Source organism: Gossypium raimondii, chromosome 1, assembly GCF_025698545.1.
Source record: "Gossypium raimondii isolate GPD5lz chromosome 1, ASM2569854v1, whole genome shotgun sequence".
NCBI lineage: Eukaryota > Viridiplantae > Streptophyta > Magnoliopsida > Malvales > Malvaceae > Gossypium > Gossypium raimondii.
In genome coordinates, this window is record NC_068565.1 from 14,371,597 (window position 1) to 14,393,163 (window position 21,567).

Here is a 21,567-nt window from a genome sequence, read left to right on the forward strand (position 1 = left end):
TTCATAAAATTTCAATTTGAGTTGATTTCATGAGTTAATTGTGTACAAATTCAATTAGGAGAAGAGTGAAGTACATTTTAAAATTTCATATAATAATTTTTCATAAAATAACTCAAGCGGTTAATAAGCATATGCTATGATGATAGGATGTTGGACTTTTAGGCTTTACTTAGTAGAGTGTAAAAAAAACCAAAAGGATGAAAAATCGAGAAGGTAGAAAGCTATAAAGATGAAAAACATAATTTTTCTTCCCATAAGTTTGTTTGGGAGGAAAGATGAAAAAATGGAAACAAAATTATAATTTTCTTTTCATCCATTTTTTGGTAGAGTTGAAAAATGAAAGGAAAGAAAATAAAACATTCGACAAATGCATAATTTTGAACTAATATACTCATTTCTCTCCTTTTCTCTCTTCTCATCATCCCGATTTGGAAAATTTGATTTTTATGTATTAGGATAGAAAATGATCATCCATTCTATTTTATTCTTCCCTGGTCAATTTAGCATTACTTTTAAGAAGCACTTTTGGGATAAAAACATTGCTAAAGAAGATGTTTTTAAGCTTTTCAAAAACATTTTAGAGAAGAAATGCTAAACTAAGCCTACACTTAAAATTTAATTTCTTTCCACTTTCCACCTTCTCCTCCCATCGTTCTAATTTTTCACCCAACTAAGTACGAGTAATTTGTAATCAAACTCTGACAACATAAAAAAAAAAAAACATAAATAAATATTTTTTTTAAAAAAACCACCTCTTTTAATTAACCTACATTTATTTCCTTCAATTTTTCTTCTTTTACTCACACGTGAAAAACTCTAATTATATGTAATTTAATTATTTTAATTTAGTATAAATTGTATTAATTATTTTTAACGTAAAAAATATATTAAGGATTATTTTGGATGGACGTTTATCTTCAGTGCAGCGCGTTTAGTTTTTTTTTTATCTCACACTATAATATCTAATCTTACAATCACCACTACAATACTGCAGATGGCACAAACTAGTATCTGGAATAGATGAAACTTAGAAGGCAGATCGGGCCGCCCTGGTTATAGATCCATTGATTTATGATTAGGCTTTGCAAGTGAATTGGGCTAGAATTGAGTGGGAGAAGGCCCACTAAATCTCAATCTCGTGCATGTAATATAAAAATATCTTTTATAACATTTATGGGGATAAGGGGCATGAATTTACCAATTTGGCCCAGTGCCCAAGCAAGGCGTGCAGGTCAATAAAAGGAAAGGAGAAAAGAGAAACCAAAGCATGCAGTGAGAGCGAAGAAGCACAAAGGAAACACAAAAGGGAGAGAGGTGAATCTGGGAAAGGCAAAAGCTTAGGAGTCACGCAGCCAATAATATAAAAGCACACAGATCGCTGACCTGGCATGAAATTTACAAATCCCGCCTAAACCCCCAATTTTCATTTCGTGCGCAATTGAATTTCAATTTGCCCCTAACTTAATATCTCCGCCTTTCGGCCTTTCAACTCACCCCTCAATCCCCAATCTCATATCTCTCCTTTGTTTCCCCTTTTCTCTCTCTCTTTTTTCAACCCTAACCCTACCTCACCAACCAGGTATTTTCCGTCGGTTTCCTCCATTTTTTTCTCAATTTTCCACGATTTATCTCGCTCTTTCCACTGATCTGCGATTTTAATTTGCAGGATTCAACATGAAGGGAGGAAAATCCAAGTCAGATACTAAGAGTGCCAAGTGAGTTTTCGTCCCCCTTTTTCCATTCGTTTTTTCTCTTGCTTTTTAATATCGTGTTTTCTAGGATCCAAGATCTGGATGGAAATTTTCTTTCTTATTGGTCGACTATTTTTTATTTGTTCTTAGGCTATCCGTGAAAACCAAAGCTGGAAAAAAATCGGGGAAGGCTGCCAAGGATCCAAACAAGCCAAAGAGGCCTGCTAGTGCCTTCTTCGTTTTCATGTAATTTTATTTTCTTCTCTTATCTTGCCTCTCAATTTGTGTCGTCAACAATTCTCAACTGTTTCTTTTGTCAGTTTTTCCTTTATTTTTTTTGTGTTTGTTCCTTTGCTCCGTTGGAAGTTCTGGCGTTCATAATCCCTCGTTGAAGAGGCAAATTAAACGATTTTTCTTATTTCGTTGATTTTCTCTCATTTTCTCATCCAAATTGTTGATGTTCACTTCGTATTATAGGGAGGAGTTCCGTGAGCAATACAAGAAGGATCACCCTAAAAACAAATCCGTTGCCGCTGTAGGTGTCACTGATTTTATTTTTTCTTTTTGGTTTATAGCCACGGGTCTTTGTTTTTTTTCAATAAAGTTAAATTTATTTGTTCTATTTTTCGTGTGCCAACTTTAGGTCGGCAAAGCTGGTGGAGATAAATGGAAGAGCTTGTCTGAAGCTGTAAGTATTTAGTTGTTTCGTTTGAAGTATTCGAAAACTATATTCGCAACTGCGTTTTCTGATTAAATTTAAATAATTATATTCAGGAAAAGGCACCTTATGTAGCCAAGGCAGAAAAGCGAAAGGTCGAGTATGAAAAGAACATGAAGGCCTACAATAAGAGACAGGTAATTCAGTTTTTCATTTATGAGCATAATGTATCTGTTTGGGCAGCTAATAATTGATGGATTTTCCAGGCTGAGGGTCCCAAAGACGAAGATGTTGAGTCTGACAAATCAGTGTCTGAGGTGAATGATGAGGATGATGATGAAGAAGGCAGCGGAGACGTAAGTTGCAATGTTTCGGTTAATTGTTGCTGTTGTTCATGTTGGTTGCTATTGTTTGACTTAATGAATTGTTTCTTATTTTAATGCAGGAAGAAGATGATGAGTAGGAAGGTCCGCGGTGGATAGCATAATCAATGTAGGCTGTGATAGTGTTTGATCAAAACCTTATGTTAATGCTTTCGATGTTTCCATGTTATTCTTTTAGATGCGCATGCCATCTAAGGGAGAAATGTACCTCTGAATCCTGTTGGTTCCTTTTGACCTTCAGAAATTAATAGTTGTAGATGGGATAATCTGCTTCTATATGTACTTTTTGATTTAAAGTTGAATGGCTTAGATAAATCCTTTTGTAGAGAATTAGTCCTATAATTTGTTCTTACTGTTGCCATCTTTTATAATTTTGCTGCTTGCTCCAATGCGATTTGACAGGCGTATTAATGTATATATGTCGTGGATGCTGCTGGTTTGTGTGGTTGTGTGATGGTTTCTGTATTCGTTTTAATGGGTTCTCATTTGTGCGTCAAATCTTTCAAAGCAATTTACAGATATCGTTTATCATTGGTCTTCCATTGTATGCTGTAAGATTTTATTCCACTATTATATATGGTCAACCGCTAAAAGTTATTAATTAGGGTTTATTATGTGTAGGAGAAAGTCCATTAGCCTTTCTGCGACGCTTCCTTATATAAAATAAATAATCACTATTGACAGGCTCTCCTTTCAGTTGATCTATTTTGAGTAGTCTGACAGGTTCTTATTCTTCTCAGTGGTTTACATGGTTTGATTAGTGTTGACGTTAACTTGTGTTTCCAAGCAGTGATTTTTGAATGGAGGTGTATAAAAACTTGTAACCTTTCATTTCCTCTGAAACCAGTAACAAAAGTTTTTGACTAACCCTTGCATATGAAGCATTAACGAAAGTTTAGCATCAACTAGCCTACATCTCACCGTACATTTTATCTAATTGGACGGGAGCTGGATTGGCCTTCGCAGTCTCCTGGCCCCTACTAATCATTGCTGAATCTATGGATTTTCCCGTGACATTAACAAGCATCCAATCAAGTTTGTCTTGCCAAGAAGAGTGAGTCAAATGTAACACAGCATCAAAACTCCTTGTAATAAGGGGAACAACCAAATAGGTGATCCCTAATTTCAATTTCTTCCCTGCACAAGTCACAGGATCAACTTGCTTTCCAAATGACAGTAGCTTGGACTCAACAACCAGTCTGTCCCGTATATGAAGCCAAACAGTAAGAGAGCGACTTGGGATTGCGTGGTTCCCTTATACAAGTTTGTGCCAGGGAACCATTTCCTTTCGATTCCATAACTTGTCCCTTATCATGAATCTGTCTTGCTGCAACCCTCCTGCCTAAGAATTTTTTTATTTTGGTTGTATCTAAGATAAAAGATTAATCACAAAATGTGTTTCACTCCCATGAGCGAGGGTTGAACCTCTAACCATAGAGGTGTTAAGGTTTGGTATTTGATAAATATAAAATTGGCATCTAACAACATATTATTTCCGCTTGGGGATGATACATTAGAATTGGGGAATTGGGTCTCATGTGGCATCCACAAGTTTCGTCTTTGTTGACGGGGATTTTTCAGTCCAAAAGATATCCTTCGAAATAGATTTGAGTATTTTCTTTGGGCTGATTCTTTGCAAATGTAATCTATTAGATGTATTTGGTTACAAGTAGCAATTTGCATTTAGCAAAGAGGAACACAGTCGGTTCCTCGCAAAATATAACACTTGGATACATTCTCTTCCATTATAATGCACTTTTCTCATTAGTATAATTAATATAAACTTAAAATGGTTTATAAATAAGTTTTAGTAAAATTTAAGGTAGCCAATACATTTTGTTTCGGTAATAATTGGGACAATAAATTTTAGGTTCATTCCAATGTAAACTTTAATTGGCTAGAATATGATGTACTAATTAATAAGAATGAATTTTTATAGTATAAATATAATTCTTATTATTTATTTTGGGTTTTGTTGAATGATGGATTGTTATATTGTTTATTTTAGGTTTGTTGAAGTATAGATTGTATTTTTGAAAATGGTTGAAAACCTGTTTAATCTTATTATTTGATATTTTCTAAATAAATATCGAAAAATAGTACATAAAGAAAAAGGAAATGTTTCTAGATTTGTTTCTGGAGATTGTAATTGATGGTTTTCTCAAACCACACACCCTTTTCAAGATATTTCTCGTAAAAGCCGACTTCTTCACCAGCAGATATGGTCAATGCTATAGTACTCCTTGTGCCACAAAGCCCCTGTATCCCATAAAACGCATAGTTCAAACGGCTACAGTTTTTATCAGCTTTAACATTGCTTTTTTCTTTCAATAAATTTAGAACGGAATTTTACCAGTGGAGTGTCCGTTTCAACAAATATGGAGCTAAGCTCGAATTCCCACTCCAGAGCACAAATGCCAGGTAACTTGCTTTTATCAGCTTTAACTTTGTCTTCCATGAGTTTTTCAACCATTTCCTTCACCATTACTTCATTGTTACCATACTTATTCAGCATTTGTTTGAAGCTTTTACGTAGCCGCAGAGCCTGCAGAGTGGGAAAGGATGGATCAAATCTCCAGTGTTTTTGCATTTCTGTATGACTTTATAGCAATGTAATATGGAAGAGTTGTTTTTCTTGCGTAAAAGAGATGTACCTTATGCCAGGGAGAGTCAAGCTTGGCATTTGAAAGAACATGAAGCCCCGGAGAAACCTGTTGAATGTTAATGGGTTCCCCCTTTGGCCTGTTCGAGATGTAAACCATTGATTTGGAAGGAATATCAGCCACTATGAGGTTAAATCCATTGTACTGATGAGCATCGGTGGCCAGTTGCTCCGCAAATTCCATGGGGCTCTTTGTGCTCTGTATCAGCAATACTTACTGTTAGTTGAGTTTCGCTTGAACCAACAAAGAAAGGCATATAGATTTACCTTCAAGAAAAGTATAGGGAGATCCCCGCGGGTCTTGGCGTTGGGAAGGTGATGAAGCTCCAAAACATTGGTAAGACAAGCTACTCTGCCTTGTCTTGAACATGCCAACCATGTCCCTCCTGCAACCTCATCTCTACCTCCCAGTATTTCACAACCATCAACATCCCACCATGCAGCTGGCTTTGTAGGCCTTCAACGCCACCCATAAAACAAATCCCATAGATTAATCATAGATGCTTCCTTCCTTGAAAGAAAAATAATTGAAGCGAAATGAAAACATACCTGTTGTGGTATTCATCTCTGTTTTGTAAAAGCAGAAGAGGGTAGAGTGGATGAGCTTGCCAAATGAAAGCAGCAATACACATGGTTAGACAATTCTATTCAATTGTTTGGCTTTGAGTGAATTGGTTGAACTCTAGAATGATAGCAGAATATGAAATGAGAAAAGAGAACAGAGAAGCAGATTAGATAAGATCAGGGGAAAAAATCTGCAATTTCTTTTTGGCTTGCTATGACCAGCTGGATTGCAGTGATTAATAAGAGTCATCCAACACTAAATAATTGCCTCAGAACCAACATTTACGGCAAAAGGAGCTGTTCTTGTTTTACAAGAGGGGTTTGAGTGAGGTAGAAACAAAAGGTAATCTTGACTTTTCAAAACTAAGAAAAACATTTTGAAAAATGTAGCCGACGGCGGGGCATCTGTTCAACACTGCCCAGTTTGAATCGTTCTCTAAAACGTAAGAGGAAACAAACAGATTTGGCTCCTCCCCCATATACCTCCAAATTGATATTGCAATCACACTGCATTTGGTCTCATCTGTATTTAAAAACAAAAATCCTCAACACTGTTTAATCAATGCAGTTGATGGAGGATACCGCTCCCAGATTGAAGAAACAGTGCGGTAGTCCCTGAATGAATGCATAAAATCTTCCACATTCTCTCCACAAGTAAGATTCATTCACCTAATGTTTTCATTGAAGGCACAAAATTGTAGTAAGTTGATTCATCATCAGAGAGTGTTGGGAGCACATGCGCTGACTGTTTCGTAAGTCCTTGTTCATATTCAGTCCTTGTTCATATAAGACTGTTGGAGTTTTTTTTTTCAGAGCATAAACCACAATATTTTCGTATGTGATAAATTATAGACCTTAGCCATACACATTGACAACTAGACTCATGAATTGCCAAAATCTTAGCATGATTAGAAGAAGTAGCAGCAATTGTTTGTTTCATAGAATGCCAAGAAATTGCAGTACCATTATACGTGAAAACATAACTAGTTTCTGATTGAGCATTGTAAGGATCAGACAAGTACCTTGCATCTGCAAAACCAACCAATTCTTTTTTGGGTAGGTTAGGGAAAAATAAACTCATATCTCTTGTACCTTGAAGATAATGACAAACATGCTTAACCCTATTCCAATGTCTTTGGGTTGGAAAAGATCTAAATTTTACTAATAAGTTGATAGAAAATGATATATCAGGTCGTGTATGAGTAGCAAGATACATCAATGCACCAATAGCACTTAAATATGATACTTCAGGACCAAGAAAATCTTCATTATTTTCTCGAGGACAGAAAGAGTCTTTATTTACATTAAGTGACCTAACAACTATTAAGGTGTTCAACGGATGCGTGTTATGCATGTAAAATCTTCTTAGCACTTTTTCTACATGTATTGTTTGATGCACAATGGTTCCATTCTTTAAGCACTCAATTTGTAACTCTAGACAAAATTTTGTCTTTTCAAGGTCTTTCATTTCAAATTCTTTCTTTAAGCACTCCATTATCACTAAAATCTCTTCAGGAGTCCTAATGATATTTAAATAATCAATATACACAACAATTATAACAAATCATGATCCAAACCTCTTTATAAGAATGCATGGGGAAATGGGATCATTATTTAGCCTTCCCACAATAAGTACTCACTAAGGCGATTATACCACATGCGCCCACATTGTTTCAATCCATAACAGGATCTATTTAATTTGATTGAGTAATGTTTTGGAGAACATGGATTAGCTGCTTTTGACAGTTTAAAACCTTCTAAGAGTTTCATGTAAATGTTATTATCAAGTGGGCCATATAAATAGGCTGTAACTACATCCATTAGGCGTAAATCAAACCCTTATCTTATTGCCAAACTAATCAAGAACCTAACAGCATGTTTTGTTGGCATGAATAGCCATTCCATTCCTTGCCTATTCCCGCGCTACAGTAATTACAGCCCTATTCATCCGTTTGGTTCACCGTTTACTAATTCGGGGGTTTTGCTATTACACCCTTATTCCCTCAGCAGCTGTAATAGGTATTCAGAGGTTTTAGCTTGGAATAGCTATTCACTGTTTTCTTCTTCACATTTTGAGACCAAAATAGCCTACCTTCTTCTCCCCAAAAATTTCTCATCGATTTCATATCCCCAAATCAAGCCAAATCAATTCGCCTTCATCTTCTTCCAGCCAAAGGTACGTTTTTACATTTTCTTGCACTTCTCGGGTAAGAACTCATTTTGTTTAGGGCTTCACCATTCTTCCGCTTCTTGCAGCGACTGAGAAACAGTAGCGGGAAGGGAGGTAATCTTTTTCTGCCTTCATCAAGCTTCATCCTCTCCGACGTTTCCCTTTCATTGATTACAGAGGTAATCTTTTTACTTCTTTTCTTCATTGATTTTTCCTTCTTATGTGTAAACAAAGTCTCTTTTATTTTCCTTTATTTTTTTCTCTTTTGATGTGGCTTAACTTCTTTTGACATGAAATTTTTAGATATTTTCATTTTATCATTTGAGTTTTGGAGCATTTCATTGTTAGCTTCTTCTTTTTTTTAACTTGTTTGTTTAGATTCTTTAGTTGGAGCTAAGTATTTAGCATTTGTATGAACTTAGAGCTGAAATGAGTTTTTCTTTATATAAGAAATAAGCAAGTAAACTGCTACAATGACAATATATTTTACTATCATTTAGCAAAAATTGAACTATTTAGGTCTCAAACTGTACAAAGAGCTAAATTAACACAATGGAAACCGATTCCTTAATCTGCATCAGCAAAAAATTGAACTGATTCCTTTGTTTACATATAAAATAGATGTTGGCACTAAGTAGTCCAAGCAATTAGCAACATGAAAGTAATAAAAACTTTGGTTTTCAAGTGGTTAAATTGCCATTGTCAGTTTCTCCTCTCATTTGAAAGTCATTCTTTGAATTTGGCAAAGCTCCTACACTGCTTGCCAAACTTGGTTGGTTACCCCGCTAGTGAAGAAAAGATGGCTTCTGGTTTCATTTTCTTGCTTACAAAAAGAGCAAACTTCATCATTGTGGTATTCCCCAGAAATGATCGTTTGTTGACAGTCTGTCCTTAATCGCTATCCATGAGATAATAGTACTTAGGAACATTGTACTGAAACCAGATTAACCTATTCCAAGCTACCTTATTTGCCCTATAGGTCTAAGAGCACTCCATATAGCAGCAGTAGAGTAGGCTTTAGCAAAAAAAAAAAAACTTGAACTTTGCAAATGTTGAAAAGGCATTTGGAGTGGACTGTTGCTTGAAATTCAGCTTAAATGTCTTGAGTTTGAATTTCTGGGAAAGAGGTTTATGAGCTAAGGATTGGGGTTAACTTCCTTTCTATAAACCACCTTTGTATAAACCAATCACAATGAGCTTTTACATGTAGTATAATGTTAACATTTAATTTCTTAAGCATGGGAAAATTTGTTGAACATTTAGACCCCTTATTTTGAATTGGTGTAGCAGTAGGAATCTATGCTAATTGTTACCCGAGTATATTTAAAGTGCCTGTGTTCAATATTCTATTCCCAATACATATTTGGCCATGGGGGTATGATTCTACAAATATATAGAAGAGCTTAGAAAAAACTAGGCACAACTATGTTAAACACGTACCTCTATCTTATATTCATCTGGGTCCAAGTAACATAGGTAAGAGTAAAATCTTCTGCTATATATAACCTATGTGTGTGTTACTGGTGATATGTGCTACTCATTCTAGGTTCTTAATTCTCAATTACACTGCTTTCTCACTCCCCCTTTTTAGAATGGAAAAAGTGCAGTAATCAAATTCATTCGTTTGTTACTATATTTCATCAACCATAATCATATCACAAAAGCTGCATTGGCATTGTTGTTAATCGATTATCGTGCCATCTATTGGATATGGGTATGTGTTTGACATGGGTATGCTCAATTTTACTGAAGTTTTATCATATATTTGGAGGATTATATTCCATCCCCATGTCCAAATTTGTATCAGGCATGAATACTTTAGGAAAAATTAAGAGTCTAAGTAACATGGGTCTTATTAATTTGATCTGGGTACAATTTATTTGTTTTGTCTTTGGAACAATATTAAAGTCTTTCATTTACATTATTGCATGCATTTCTCGAGCTTCACATCATCATTCTGTTAAATCCCCAAGAATCTCATTTTGTGACCAACTATTTTTCCTTGTTTCAACTTCAGCTTTGTCTCACTCTTTTGTCTCACATTTTGTGTTTTGTTACGTTCAGTCTAAACTAATTTTGACCTAATAGTATTATTAGGTTTTGGTTTTTGCAGAACAAAGTTTTAGCCCCCTTTATTGAGAAGGAAGGTGAAACAACTGAATCTCTAAAGTAAAGGTTTACTTGAGAAACATAGAGATTTAAGCTGTTTAAGAATGTAAATGGTATGAAATGATTTTGACTGGCCAACACGGTATACAAATTTCATCAAGACACATTTGGTTCCCTTGCTACTCCTCTTTAGGCTTCCATATATATCAATTTATTGACATTTCATTTGGTGTGTCTCTGGCTTTTGAATTTTTCCTCCTACTTCTGCCTGTCAAATCTGGAGAACAACACATATCTTTACTGATTAGTATGAATCACCAACAAGGCATATACCCTTCATACCAACGTCGGTTATGACAAGCCTCCTTATGGCCGGATATGCATCCTATATGTATCTAGTTTGTGAAACTTTGGTGGTGTTTGAATTATTTTTTGTATTGTACTAAACTTGTTGAATTATAATTTAATTTCTTTTCATTCATCATGTGTTATAATTTTATAAAGTGTTGAGCTTTTGATTCATGATATTGAACTTAATTTTAATTTTATAAAGTGTTTACCTTTTGATTCGTGATATTAAACTTAATTTTAATTTGTTTTTTTCTTAAGATAATTATTTCAGATGTTTCAGAATCAAATGTTTCTTCCCAAACTTCTCGAGGAACCAAAATGAAATGGGTTCCAGAAGAAGATGCAGCGTTGGTTTCTTGTATGGTGGACTAGCACAATGTTGGAACCTTTAATGCTGATACGGGGTTCAAAGCAGGTTATTTAAACGAGTTGGAAAAAAATGTTAGAAAAAGCTTTACCCAATGCAATGTTGAAGGCTAGACCTAATATTGAATCGAGGATTAGGGTACTGAAAAGGGATTGGTCAATTGTGTATAACATGCTTAATGGAAAAAACAATAGCGGTTTTGGGTGGGATGAGCATAGGCAGCTCGTTGTTGCTGAAGATGTGGTTGGGAACTCTTATTTAAATGTAAGAATTATTTCAAGTCTTTATTATCTTATTTTGACCAAACTTATAACTAATATGAATTCTTCATTTTTATAGAGTCATAAAGAAGCCGGTCAATTCAGACATCGTAGTTTCCCTTACGATGACCAACTTGCTGCCATCTACGCAAAAGATCGAGCGACTGGGAAAGATGCTCAAACAGCCGCTGATGTTATTGAAGAAATAAATGTTGAGGATGTAGCTACTACAGATATTAATGAAGAAAGAAACGATTTCTATGGATGCGAAGCTGATGTCTCTTTGGATGACATGGATGTTTTTGCTACAGAACCGCAACCAGATAGAAACCAAGGGGGTTCCACATCTTCAAAGAAGAAAAAAAAGAATTCTGATGCAAGTGATCATATTTCTTCTTCATTTCATGATGCTGCCACTTTATTGGCAGAAAACATGTGGGACATTGGCGAACAAATCAATAGGAGTATTACCTCAAATGTGGTAGTTCAACAAAATTTAGAAGAATTCCAGATCATCCAAGAAAAAGCTATAAATTTATATCCAACCTTATGTGAAATAGAAGGTTTAACTGTGGATGAGCGCTATCGAGCATTGAGCAAAATTCCAGATCATCCAACGCAAATGCTCATTTTCTTTAGTTTACCTTCTGATGTGCGGTTGGAATGGGTCAGAAGATTTCTTGCTGACCATTAAAAATCATGGTTCTGTTGATGATATTTTGGTAACTTTTTCTATTTGTAATATTTGGGATGATATGTCATTACAATGTTCTAACTTTTTGATGTTGTAAAACTGTATAACATATGGATTATGACATAGAATTTCATGAATTTCATGTAACCTTTTGTTAATATATGAATATTATGTTTATGCAAAATATAATTCTCAAGTTATTTATTACTTAAAATATATGTGATATTGTAGAATAATTAAATTATTTGTTTCACTAATGATATTTTAGCACATTAAATATGTATTGCAGTTTAAAAATAATTAAGTAGATTATATATAATTTTTATAGTATTATATATTATGATTTTAGTAAATTCATATAAGAATAATTATATTAAGAATTTCATTAAATTATATTTTTAAAAATTATATTTAATAATAATTATGTTAAAATATGATTAAATTATTTATTATTTATATTAATAATCTTATTAAAATTTAATAACAATAACAATAATCATCAACCTAAAAATTTTTTTGCTAAGGGTATTCTAGTTATTTTAGTTTTTTTTCCTTATGCTATTACAACATCATTTCATTCAACCAAACACAAGAATACTATTATAGTTATATTCCATTCCATTCAACCAAACAATTGAATTACTATTACAGCTCTATTCCATTACAGCGAACCAAACGTGCCCTAAAAGTAGTTGCATCCACCACATGAGAGTATGTCTCTTCATAATCAATATCAGGTCTTTGTAAAAATTCTTGTGCAACCAAACACCATTTATATATATCACAATTTATCCCTTTTCATTTCTCTTTCTCACAAAAACCCATTTATATCCCACAAGTTACACCTTCAGGTGTACGAACTACATGTCCGAATACATCTCTCTTCGCAAGAGATTTTAACTTTACTTCAATTGCTTCTTTCCATTTTGGCCAATCATCTCTTTGTCTACATTCTTCAATTGACATTAGTTCCTGATCCACATTACCATTCAAAATATCTAGTGCTACATTGCATGTAAATATGTCATTGACGTCGATTTGATTTCGGTTCCACTTAATTCTTGAGATGACATAATTTGTTGAGATCTCTTCATTATCAGGTAATTGAGATTTTTCTTGAACTTTAGTCATGTCTAAAATCTCTTCTGGAGACCCTTTTAAAGTTATTGCTTCCTCAATCTGACCATTATTTGTTTTTGCTCCTTTCTTTTTTCAAGGATTCTTATCTCTGGAATCTACTGGCCTACCACGCTTCAAACATGTTTTAGAATCACCAGCAACTAGAGTTTGTCCTTTAGGGACAAAAATTTTGATTGAAGCATTTACAGTTGGTATATGTGATTTTGTCACTCTTTTTGGATCAGTAAATGCGTCTAGCAATTGATTTGCTAAACCTTGTAAATGAATTATCCTTTGAACCTCCAGTTCATATTGTTGCGTACGATGATCAATATGAGACAATGATAATTCATTCCAATCTATTTCTTTTTCCAGCTGTTTATTTTTTACCCTTAACATTGGAAAAACTGATTCATTAAAATGACAGTCAGCAAATCGAGCCGTAAGTAAGTTCCCCATTGATGGCTCGAGATATTTAACTATTGTTGGGGATTCATATCCAACTTATATTCTTAACCTCCTTTGAAGACTTATCTTAGAGAGTTGTGGTGGAGCAATCGAAATATATACAACACATCCAAAAATTCTCAGATGAGAGATATTTGGTTCTTGACCAAAACCATTTGTAATGGAGAGAGAACTTATGATAACTTGTTGGCCTGACTTGAATTAGTGATGTTGCATGTAGTATGACATGTCCCCAAGAAGAAATTAGAAGTTTTGGCTTCATAAGTAATGGTCTCACAATCAATTGAATACGTTTGATTAATGATTTAGCAAGACAGTTTTGTGTATGAACATGTGCTACAGGATGTTCAACATTTATTCCAATAGACATACAAAAATCATTGAAAGCTTGGGAAGTAAATTCACCAGCATTGTCAAGACAAATTGTCTTGATAGGGAAATCTGGAAAATGTGCTCGTAATTTGATCAATTGAGCAAGTAACATTGCAAATGCAAGATTGCGAGTTGATAACAAGGATACATGCGACCATCTAGTCGAAGCATCGAGTAAAACCATAAAATATCTAATTGGTCCACATATATCTCATTGTATCTATTCGAGAAAAGTGATAGATTCATAATTTATCTTGGCTGGTGATGACTGAATGATTAATTTGCATTAATTTTCCTTGAAAGTAAGCATCACATGAAAAATTATTAGCTTGAAGAATCTGTTGGCTCTTCAATGAATGTCCACATGAATTTTCAATAATTTTTTGCTTTATAATTGAATCGGGATGACCTAACTGATCATGCCAAATAATAAAGTCATCAGTAAACTTCTGATTTATTATAGCATATGCTTTAATTGTACTAATTCTCGTGTAATACAAACTGAAGGAGAGTGCAGACAATTTCACCAAAATATTTTTATTTCCTTGGATTATACTCGTAATTTGAAGATATTCATCATTCCCTTCACTTATTATCTTAATATGATATCCACTATGGCGAATATCTTTAAAACTCAACAAATTTCTTTGAGACTTAGGGGAGTATAACGCATCATTAATTTGAAACTTAGTTCATTTAGGCGACAATATATTTGCTCTTTCGGAGCCTTTTATGATTTTGGTACTACCAGATATAGTACTCACACTAGCTTTTTGCGTTGTCAAATGAGAAAAAAATATTTCTTATTCTTAAGTATTGTATGAGTAGTTGCATTGCCTACTAAGTGTAAGTCTTCACCATATATCACTAATTGAATTTGAGAAGTATTCATATTCTTTAAAGAAAACAAATAAATGTCACATAGATTTTCAAAATATATAAAATTTTCATAAATAATTTAAAACATAATATAATAACCATGCTGTTAATAACATAACAAACTTGCATAAAATTTATTCTTTAAAACTATAATAATAAAATTAAAAGATCAATTATTCCCTTCAGGGGTGGTGAAGAAATCAACAACTTTCAAATGAGTTGTACCAATGATACCATAATCATATTTGCCATTCTCACAAACAAAATTTGTCTCTATTTTCTTTCCTTTGTCCTTCAATGATTGTTGATATAGTTCCACAAGATGCTTTGGTGTATGACAGGTACGAGACCAATGGTTTTTACCTTCACAATGATAACATAAACTTTTCACTTTCCAGTTGCATTTTTATCATTTTTTCCATCCTTATGATCCCACTTCTGGTGGGTATTCTTGAAATGACCACCTCGTTCATGTCCACGTCCTCGACCGTGACCACGACCACGACCGCGGCCATGTCCTCGACCACAACTACTAGTGTGGCCTTTATCTTTTCCGTTATATGATGTCACATTCGCTTCAGAGAATGGAGTAGAGCCAGTTGAACGTGACTCATGATTTTTCATTAACAGTTCATTATTTTACTCAGCAACAAGAAGACAAGATATTAACTCAAAATATTTCTTAAAACATTTTTCACGATATTGTGTCTGCGGGACAACATTATTTGCGTGAAATGTGGAGTATGTTTTTTTCTAACATATCCTCATTAGTTATTTTCTCTCCACATAATTTCAATTTTGAAGTGATTCTAAACATAGTTAAGTTATATTCACTCACAGATTTAAAATCTTGTAATCTTAAATGCAACCAATCATAGTGAGCTTTAGGAAGTATTACGGTTTTCTGGTGGTCATATCTTTCTTTTAGACCATTCCGAAGGACAAGTGGATCTTTAACATTCAAAGATTCAGTCTTTAGTCCCTCGTGGAGGTGATGGCAAAGAAATATCATAGCTTTGGCATTATCTTGACTAGATGCTTCATTTCCTTCATTAATTGTTTCACCAAGGCCTTTTGCATCTAAGTGCATTTCAACATCTAACATCCAAGATAAATAGTTCTTTCTAGTAATATCAAGAGCCACAAATTCAAGTTTTGTAAGGTTCGATACTGATGATATAACTACAATAGAAATTTAATATAAATATAAGTAGTTCCTTAACAAACTTTGAAGCAAACATAAGTAATCCATTAACAAAACTTTCAAGCATAACATAATAGGAAAAAATAATCAAATAATCATAACAATTTAGTCATAAAATAAATTACAAGTAATTTGACTATGTTAGAAGTTTTTAACAAATTACGGGATTAGTGGAACCCTTAAAAAGTGAAACAAATTATAATGTAAGTAATTTTATCATGATGGACATCATGATAAAATGTATTACATACCTTGGTCCAAGCTAACGAAAAATAAAAGGCTCTTGGATTAATTTAAGAACTTGTGCTAATAACGTATTATAAACAAAAATAATAGATAAAAGATGGATATGAGAATATGATGATTTCTATTGCATTCTATATTTTCATCATATTTACAAGTAGCATACTTCTCTATTTATATAGGAGATTAGACTCTTCATATTCTAATACATAAATAGGAAAGTGGTTACAAGAAGATGAAAGGTTAAAGGTTAAAGAAGATGAAAAGTGAAAGGTTGAACATCCACTTAATAGCATTCATAACAAGCAAGCATATGTTTTAAATGTTTATATTTAATGTACATATAATGTAGGAGGATGTGGGTTCGAATGCGCTAAAGCGCATTATCTTCCTATTTACGGGTTGGGGAGGGACTATGGGTAGTTCTAGGCATTGTGTTAAAAAAATAGAGCAAATATGATCAGAACCTATAATGAGATTGTTAGAAAAAAGGAAGTGATCAGAACCTATAATGAGATTGTTAAAAAAAAGAGTAATTGAATCATATTAAGATAAATCATCCATAAAGACCTACTCATCCCTTTTTGGATCAAAGAAAACCCCATAAAATTCCTTGAAATCTATTTACTAACTATTTATTTTATTAATTTCCTCTAAATTTTAATTATAAAATTTAAAAATTATATTGTAGCACTATAAAATTAAATTATATATGGATCTATATTGTTGATGGCTTCGAGTTATTTGATTCTTATGGATTTAAAAATTATATTGTAGCACTATAAAAATGCACTACAAGTGAAATGATTATAACTTGGGTTAGGTGTGGGGGCTCTATTAGGCTCATTGAAGTGTAACGCCTATACTTGTTAACATCTTTCACATGGGCTTGTCATAATGGATTTGAGATTTTAAGTCCGTGAATAAAATTGGACTTTTCTAATTCATCCTCGCTCCGTATTGAACTCCAAAGCCCATGGTCTTGAAGCTTCAACTCTTCTTCTCAAAATTTCTTCGTGATAAAGTCTTGAATGAATAAGTTGAGTTTTTACTTCAACTACTTGGTTTTGGGTCTCGTGATTGGGCCTTGAGGGAAACTAAGCCCATTTCCATCATGGACATTTAATTGGATCAGACTGCTCTATCAATAATAGTAAGTATAAATATACAATTGACGGAGATAATATAATATGTGTAATTAGATTAAAATATATAAAATACACTAAAATAAAGTTTTGGTTGAGTGGTCAAGTAAAAATATACAAATTACGTAAATTTTCAGCTTTCTATCGTGGACTATGTTCTCCTCTGTACGGTTCACAACATATTATGTCCTCTTGTGTACGATACTTTTGTCAAATGTAAGATGGGTGGCATGGACCGATGACGATGCGGGAATAGGGTCGCATTGTGAGCTCCGCAAACTTTGTGTTGGGCTCAACTATTCCTAATCCTAGATTATTAGATTTTCACTAAAATATGGAGGTATTGGCAAGGAACCTGTCCTCTGCCACTCATCTTGTAGAAGTTCATGTTGGACGTGCATTATGTTTTGGTTCGAGGGGTCATCCCACGTTTTCATTATTTCGCGGGTCATTTCCACGTTTCCCTCCACTTTCATGTAATTGGTTGTTTTGATGGGAAACCACCATTAAAATAATAACTAGCTTAAGGTCCATAAGCATCGAAAAATATTTTTTTTCCATCTAGTGAGATTTTCGAGTGCTTAGAAGACTTTGACGGTTTTTAATTTTCGTATGGCTAAATTCAACGACCTTGTTGGTGGTTTGACGTGCTCAACAGTGGTGTAACAATATTTAGATTTTGACATTTGATTCAGGCAATGACTGGAGGTATTTATGTTCGATTTTTTCCGCTGCAATATAAAGTTGGAGTACCTTTTTATCCCTTAGTTTTTTTATTAAATCTTGAAATAATAAAATATGTTTAGACAAAAGAGAACCGAAGATGACCATTTTATTTAAGTTAAATCTTAAAAAGAAAGTTTTAATTTAGTTTATATAAAAGAAAACTATATTCAGCGATAAAAAAATACTTTTGATTCTTTTCAATTTCAAAATTGAGTAATTGTCGACTATCAATATTTGCCCAATGCCATGATATGTGTCTTAACTTGTGTTTTAAACAATTCTTTTAATTACTTTAATTATTAATTAACAAAAGCTGAAAAGATTATTTATTTACTTTATTTGTCAAGATTTGATCCTCGTAATTTATAAGAACTAAAAATTAATCCAATTATTAATACACACATGAATTTGAACTGTTAATTTTGCAAATTTGTTGTATATAAATTGTTAAACTATTAATTTATTAAGTTGTTGGTTTCTAGTCAGCAACAGTGTTAACGAGTTGGACTAATTTTTCAATTTCTTTAAGTGTGAAGATTGAATTTTGACAAATCAAAATTGAAGAATTAATTTAACAATTTTCATAAAATAGATGGATGAAATTTAGAAATAAAATTTTTAAATTTCATGACTAATTATTTTAAGCAATTTCCGCTTTATTTTCATTCAGTTTTCAGTAATTTTGATTTTCAATTTTTCTTATTCACCCAAAATAACAGTTGTATAATTAAAATTTCATCATTTTGTATCTGTATCTTTTTCATTCAATATGATTTATTTTCTAATTAACTTTTAACTCGATTGACATCAATATTGTTGTCAGTATAAGAGGTCGTGGATTTGAGTGCGCTAAAATATGTTATTTTTTTATTTAAGGGCTAAGGAGGGGTTATGAGTAGTTATAGGTATTAAAATATCTTATATTGAAAAATAAATAAAGCATTATTTTGGGGCTAATTAAGTTAGTGGCACAACCTATTTTGAGGCATTCTATTTAGAAAATGTAATGGCCTCAAACGCGGCGTATGAGCTACTCCTACAGCTACCTGCACCATTGTGTTAAGTCATACTTTTTATCATTTCTGTACATAAAAATCTTTTACCTTTTTTGTTAGACACAATAATTTTGCCATAGAATATATACATTGTATTAATTATCAAGAGAAGAGTATTCATTTGTACTACCCCAATATTTACATAATTTTACATATTTTATAATTTCTTCTTTTATTAATTTTTCAATGATTTAATAGTTAAATTTATCAATATAATTATATTTTTATACATATAATCTCTATTGTTATCTATATGTGTAAGGGTTGAAAGTTTTTTTTACATAAAATAAATAGTTAGAAACTTTAATTTACTCTAAACCTTTGATCTTACATGAATTGAACATGAAATATATGACGGTTCAATTTTTAAAATATTAATCGTAGAAAAAATTATGAAATATGTAAAACCATATTAGTTTTACATTGCTGTAAGTAGATCCCTCCACTATATATATACTAAGATTATAGGACAGTCATGCTGGAAACTTGAACCTTACGGCTTGCTTGAGAGCGTGGTTGAGTTGCTAAGTAAAGTAAAAGAATGTTGGATCCACTACATATATGTTGTTAGTGGTATATGATCTTGGATAATAATCCTGGTAAAGAGGTTTGTAAGGAGGTAGAGATGGCAGGGTTTTAATTGCTTAAAAACATGCCTTAATACAATTCCCACAACTTGACTTGTTGAGAAAGAAATGAGGTATAGGTTTTCAAGACAGCACACAAATGCAAATGCCTGCGACATCTGCTCTGCTTTGGAGGTAGGTTTGTAAGCTATATCATTTGTGCTTGGAACCTCACATACCTCAGCACATGTCGTTTTCTTTTGGCTGATTCTTGGGTTTTCGAATTGAATGCAATTAGCAAAGAGGATGACAGAGTCGTACCCTGCAAAATGTTACATTTCTTATTTTTCTTCCATTGTTTTATTGGATTTTGCATTATTAGGCAGACCGGGATACATCATACATCACTCCTTTGGTACAATTAGTATAAACTTAAAATGCTTATAACATTCGCAAATCCATAAATAACTTGAGTAGTAAAATCCCTTGCTGTGACATGGATTCAATCTACTTGAGCTTCTGGATATGATAATTGACGGTTCTCTCAAACCACACACCCTTTTCTAGATACTTGTCATAAAAGCTAACTTCCCCACCAGCACCTACGGTCATTGCTGCAGTACTCCTTGTTCCATAAAGCCCCTGTATTCCAGAAAATAGATGGATATGTAAGTTGAAACAACCACAATTTTTATTGGCTTCAACATTGTTCTACATAAATTTTAGTAGGAGGATGGTTTAGAACTTGGAATTTTACCAGTGGGGTGTCCATTTCAACAAATATGGAGCTAAGGTTGAACTCCATGTCGAGAGCACATATGCCAGGTAACTTACTTTTATCAGCTTTCACTTTATCTTTCATAAGTTTCTCAACCATTTCTTTCACGTTTACTTCATTTTTACCGTATCTATTGAGCATCTGTTTGAAGCCTTTACCTAGCCGCTGAGCCTGCACAATGGGAGTGGATGAATCAATTCTCCAGCGTCCATCTGCCTTTGGGCATAACTTTATAGGAAAATAACACGACACAAGTTACTGTACCTTATGCCAGGGAGAGTCAAGCTTGGCATTTGAAAGAACATGAAGCCCCGGAGAAACCTGTTGAATGTTAATGGGTTCCCCCTTTGGCCTGTTCGAGATGTAAACCATTGATTTGGAAGGAATATCAGCCACTATGAGGTTAAATCCATTGTACTGATGAGCATCGGTGGCCAGTTGCTCCGCAAATTCCATGGGGCTCTTTGTGCTCTGTATCAACAACAGCGTGTTTACTTTTAATGAATGACCACCGTTTTTGATAGGTGAGCTGACTTCAACCCAAAAAAAAAAAAAAGGCATATAGATTTATTTACCTCCAGGAAAAGAAGTGGAAGATCACCGCGGGTCTTGGCGTCGGGACGGGGATGAAGCTCCAAGACATTGGTGAGAAAAGCAACTCTGCCTTGTCTTGAACAAGCCAACCATGTCCCTCCTGCTACTTCATCTCTTCCTCCTAATATCTCACAACCATCAACATCCCACCATGCAAGTGCCTTCGTAGGCCTTCAATTCCACCCATATATATTAATAAGATAAATATATTTTCAAGAGAAGAATAATTGACGTGAAATGGAAACATACCTGTTGTGGTATTCATCTCTGTTTTGTAAAAGCAGAAGAGGGTAGAGTGGATGAGCTTGCCAAATGAAAGCAGCAATACACATGGTTAGACAATTCTATTCAATTGTTTAAACTCTAGAATGATAGAAGAAAAGAGAAGGTAATCAGAGAAAAAATGTTGTGGTAGATGCATGCACTTTGCTTAGATATAAGTCAGTGTTGGACCGACTATATACTACAAAATTAATTACCCAAGCTTTTAATCATTATTATCTGTTCTT

At 33.6% G+C, this 21,567-nt stretch overlaps 3 protein-coding genes across 10 annotated transcripts; 2 read left to right on the forward strand and 1 right to left on the reverse strand.

Annotated features, from left to right (window-relative positions):
• Positions 1–1,417: 1,417 nt before the first annotated feature.
• Positions 1,418–3,062, forward strand: LOC105783533 (high mobility group B protein 3). Its single transcript, XM_012609052.2, has 8 exons — positions 1,418–1,579; positions 1,667–1,715; positions 1,842–1,937; positions 2,169–2,226; positions 2,335–2,379; positions 2,466–2,546; positions 2,616–2,705; positions 2,795–3,062. Exons 2-8 carry the CDS (start codon positions 1,675–1,677, stop codon positions 2,810–2,812), a joined length of 429 nt encoding a protein of 142 aa, XP_012464506.1. The 5' UTR covers positions 1,418–1,579; positions 1,667–1,674; the 3' UTR covers positions 2,813–3,062.
• A 1,724-nt stretch (positions 3,063–4,786) lies between these two features.
• LOC105783555 (uncharacterized) lies at positions 4,787–21,567 on the reverse strand. Of its 4 annotated transcripts, none has more exons than XM_052632070.1 (5): positions 21,308–21,567; positions 5,662–5,851; positions 5,387–5,593; positions 5,086–5,277; positions 4,787–4,991 (listed from the first exon to the last, which is right to left on the reverse strand). In XM_052632070.1, exons 1-5 carry the CDS (start codon positions 21,388–21,390, stop codon positions 4,857–4,859), a joined length of 807 nt encoding a protein of 268 aa, XP_052488030.1. In that variant the 5' UTR covers positions 21,391–21,567; the 3' UTR covers positions 4,787–4,856. The 4 variants fall into 4 exon arrangements, with proteins under 4 accessions (XP_052488030.1, XP_052488026.1, XP_052488032.1 ...); XM_052632066.1 differs by lacking the exon at positions 21,308–21,567 and adding an exon at positions 5,944–6,086; XM_012609097.2 differs by lacking the exons at positions 4,787–4,991; positions 5,086–5,277; positions 5,387–5,593; positions 5,662–5,851 and adding exons at positions 20,005–20,328; positions 20,444–20,635; positions 20,729–20,935; positions 21,040–21,229 and having other exon boundaries at positions 21,308–21,496.
• Positions 6,174–12,063, forward strand: LOC105783564 (uncharacterized). Of its 5 annotated transcripts, none has more exons than XM_052632086.1 (5): positions 6,174–6,301; positions 6,527–8,134; positions 8,215–8,307; positions 10,847–11,219; positions 11,295–12,063. In XM_052632086.1, the coding sequence occupies exons 4-5, from the start codon at positions 11,028–11,030 to the stop codon at positions 11,907–11,909; spliced, it is 807 nt and encodes a 268-aa protein (XP_052488046.1). In that variant the 5' UTR covers positions 6,174–6,301; positions 6,527–8,134; positions 8,215–8,307; positions 10,847–11,027; the 3' UTR covers positions 11,910–12,063. The 5 variants fall into 5 exon arrangements, with proteins under 5 accessions (XP_052488046.1, XP_052488043.1, XP_052488037.1 ...); XM_052632083.1 differs by having other exon boundaries at positions 6,295–6,401; XM_052632077.1 differs by lacking the exon at positions 6,174–6,301 and having other exon boundaries at positions 6,441–6,710; positions 7,966–8,134.

Bases quoted from the DNA above. Each gene is read 5' to 3' on its own strand.
- LOC105783533 (XM_012609052.2), top strand. From the start codon at position 1,675: ATGAAGGGAGGAAAATCCAAGTCAGATACTAAGAGTGCCAA. The intron at 1,716-1,841 runs GTGAGTTTTCGT...ATTTGTTCTTAG, and splicing joins TCAGATACTAAGAGTGCCAA to GCTATCCGTGAAAACCAAAG. The intron at 2,227-2,334 runs GTAGGTGTCACT...TGCCAACTTTAG, and splicing joins AAAACAAATCCGTTGCCGCT to GTCGGCAAAGCTGGTGGAGA.
- LOC105783564 (XM_052632086.1), top strand. From the start codon at position 11,028: ATGTTAGAAAAAGCTTTACCCAATGCAATGTTGAAGGCTAGACCTAAT. The intron at 11,220-11,294 runs GTAAGAATTATT...TCATTTTTATAG, and splicing joins TTGGGAACTCTTATTTAAAT to AGTCATAAAGAAGCCGGTCA.
- LOC105783555 (XM_052632070.1), bottom strand. From the start codon at position 21,390: ATGTGTATTGCTGCTTTCATTTGGCAAGCTCATCCACTCTACCCTCTT. The intron at 5,594-5,661 runs GTAAATCTATAT...TTGCTGATACAG, and splicing joins TCCCTATACTTTTCTTGAAG to AGCACAAAGAGCCCCATGGA. The intron at 4,992-5,085 runs GTAAAATTCCGT...TATGGGATACAG, and splicing joins TTGAAACGGACACTCCACTG to GGGCTTTGTGGCACAAGGAG.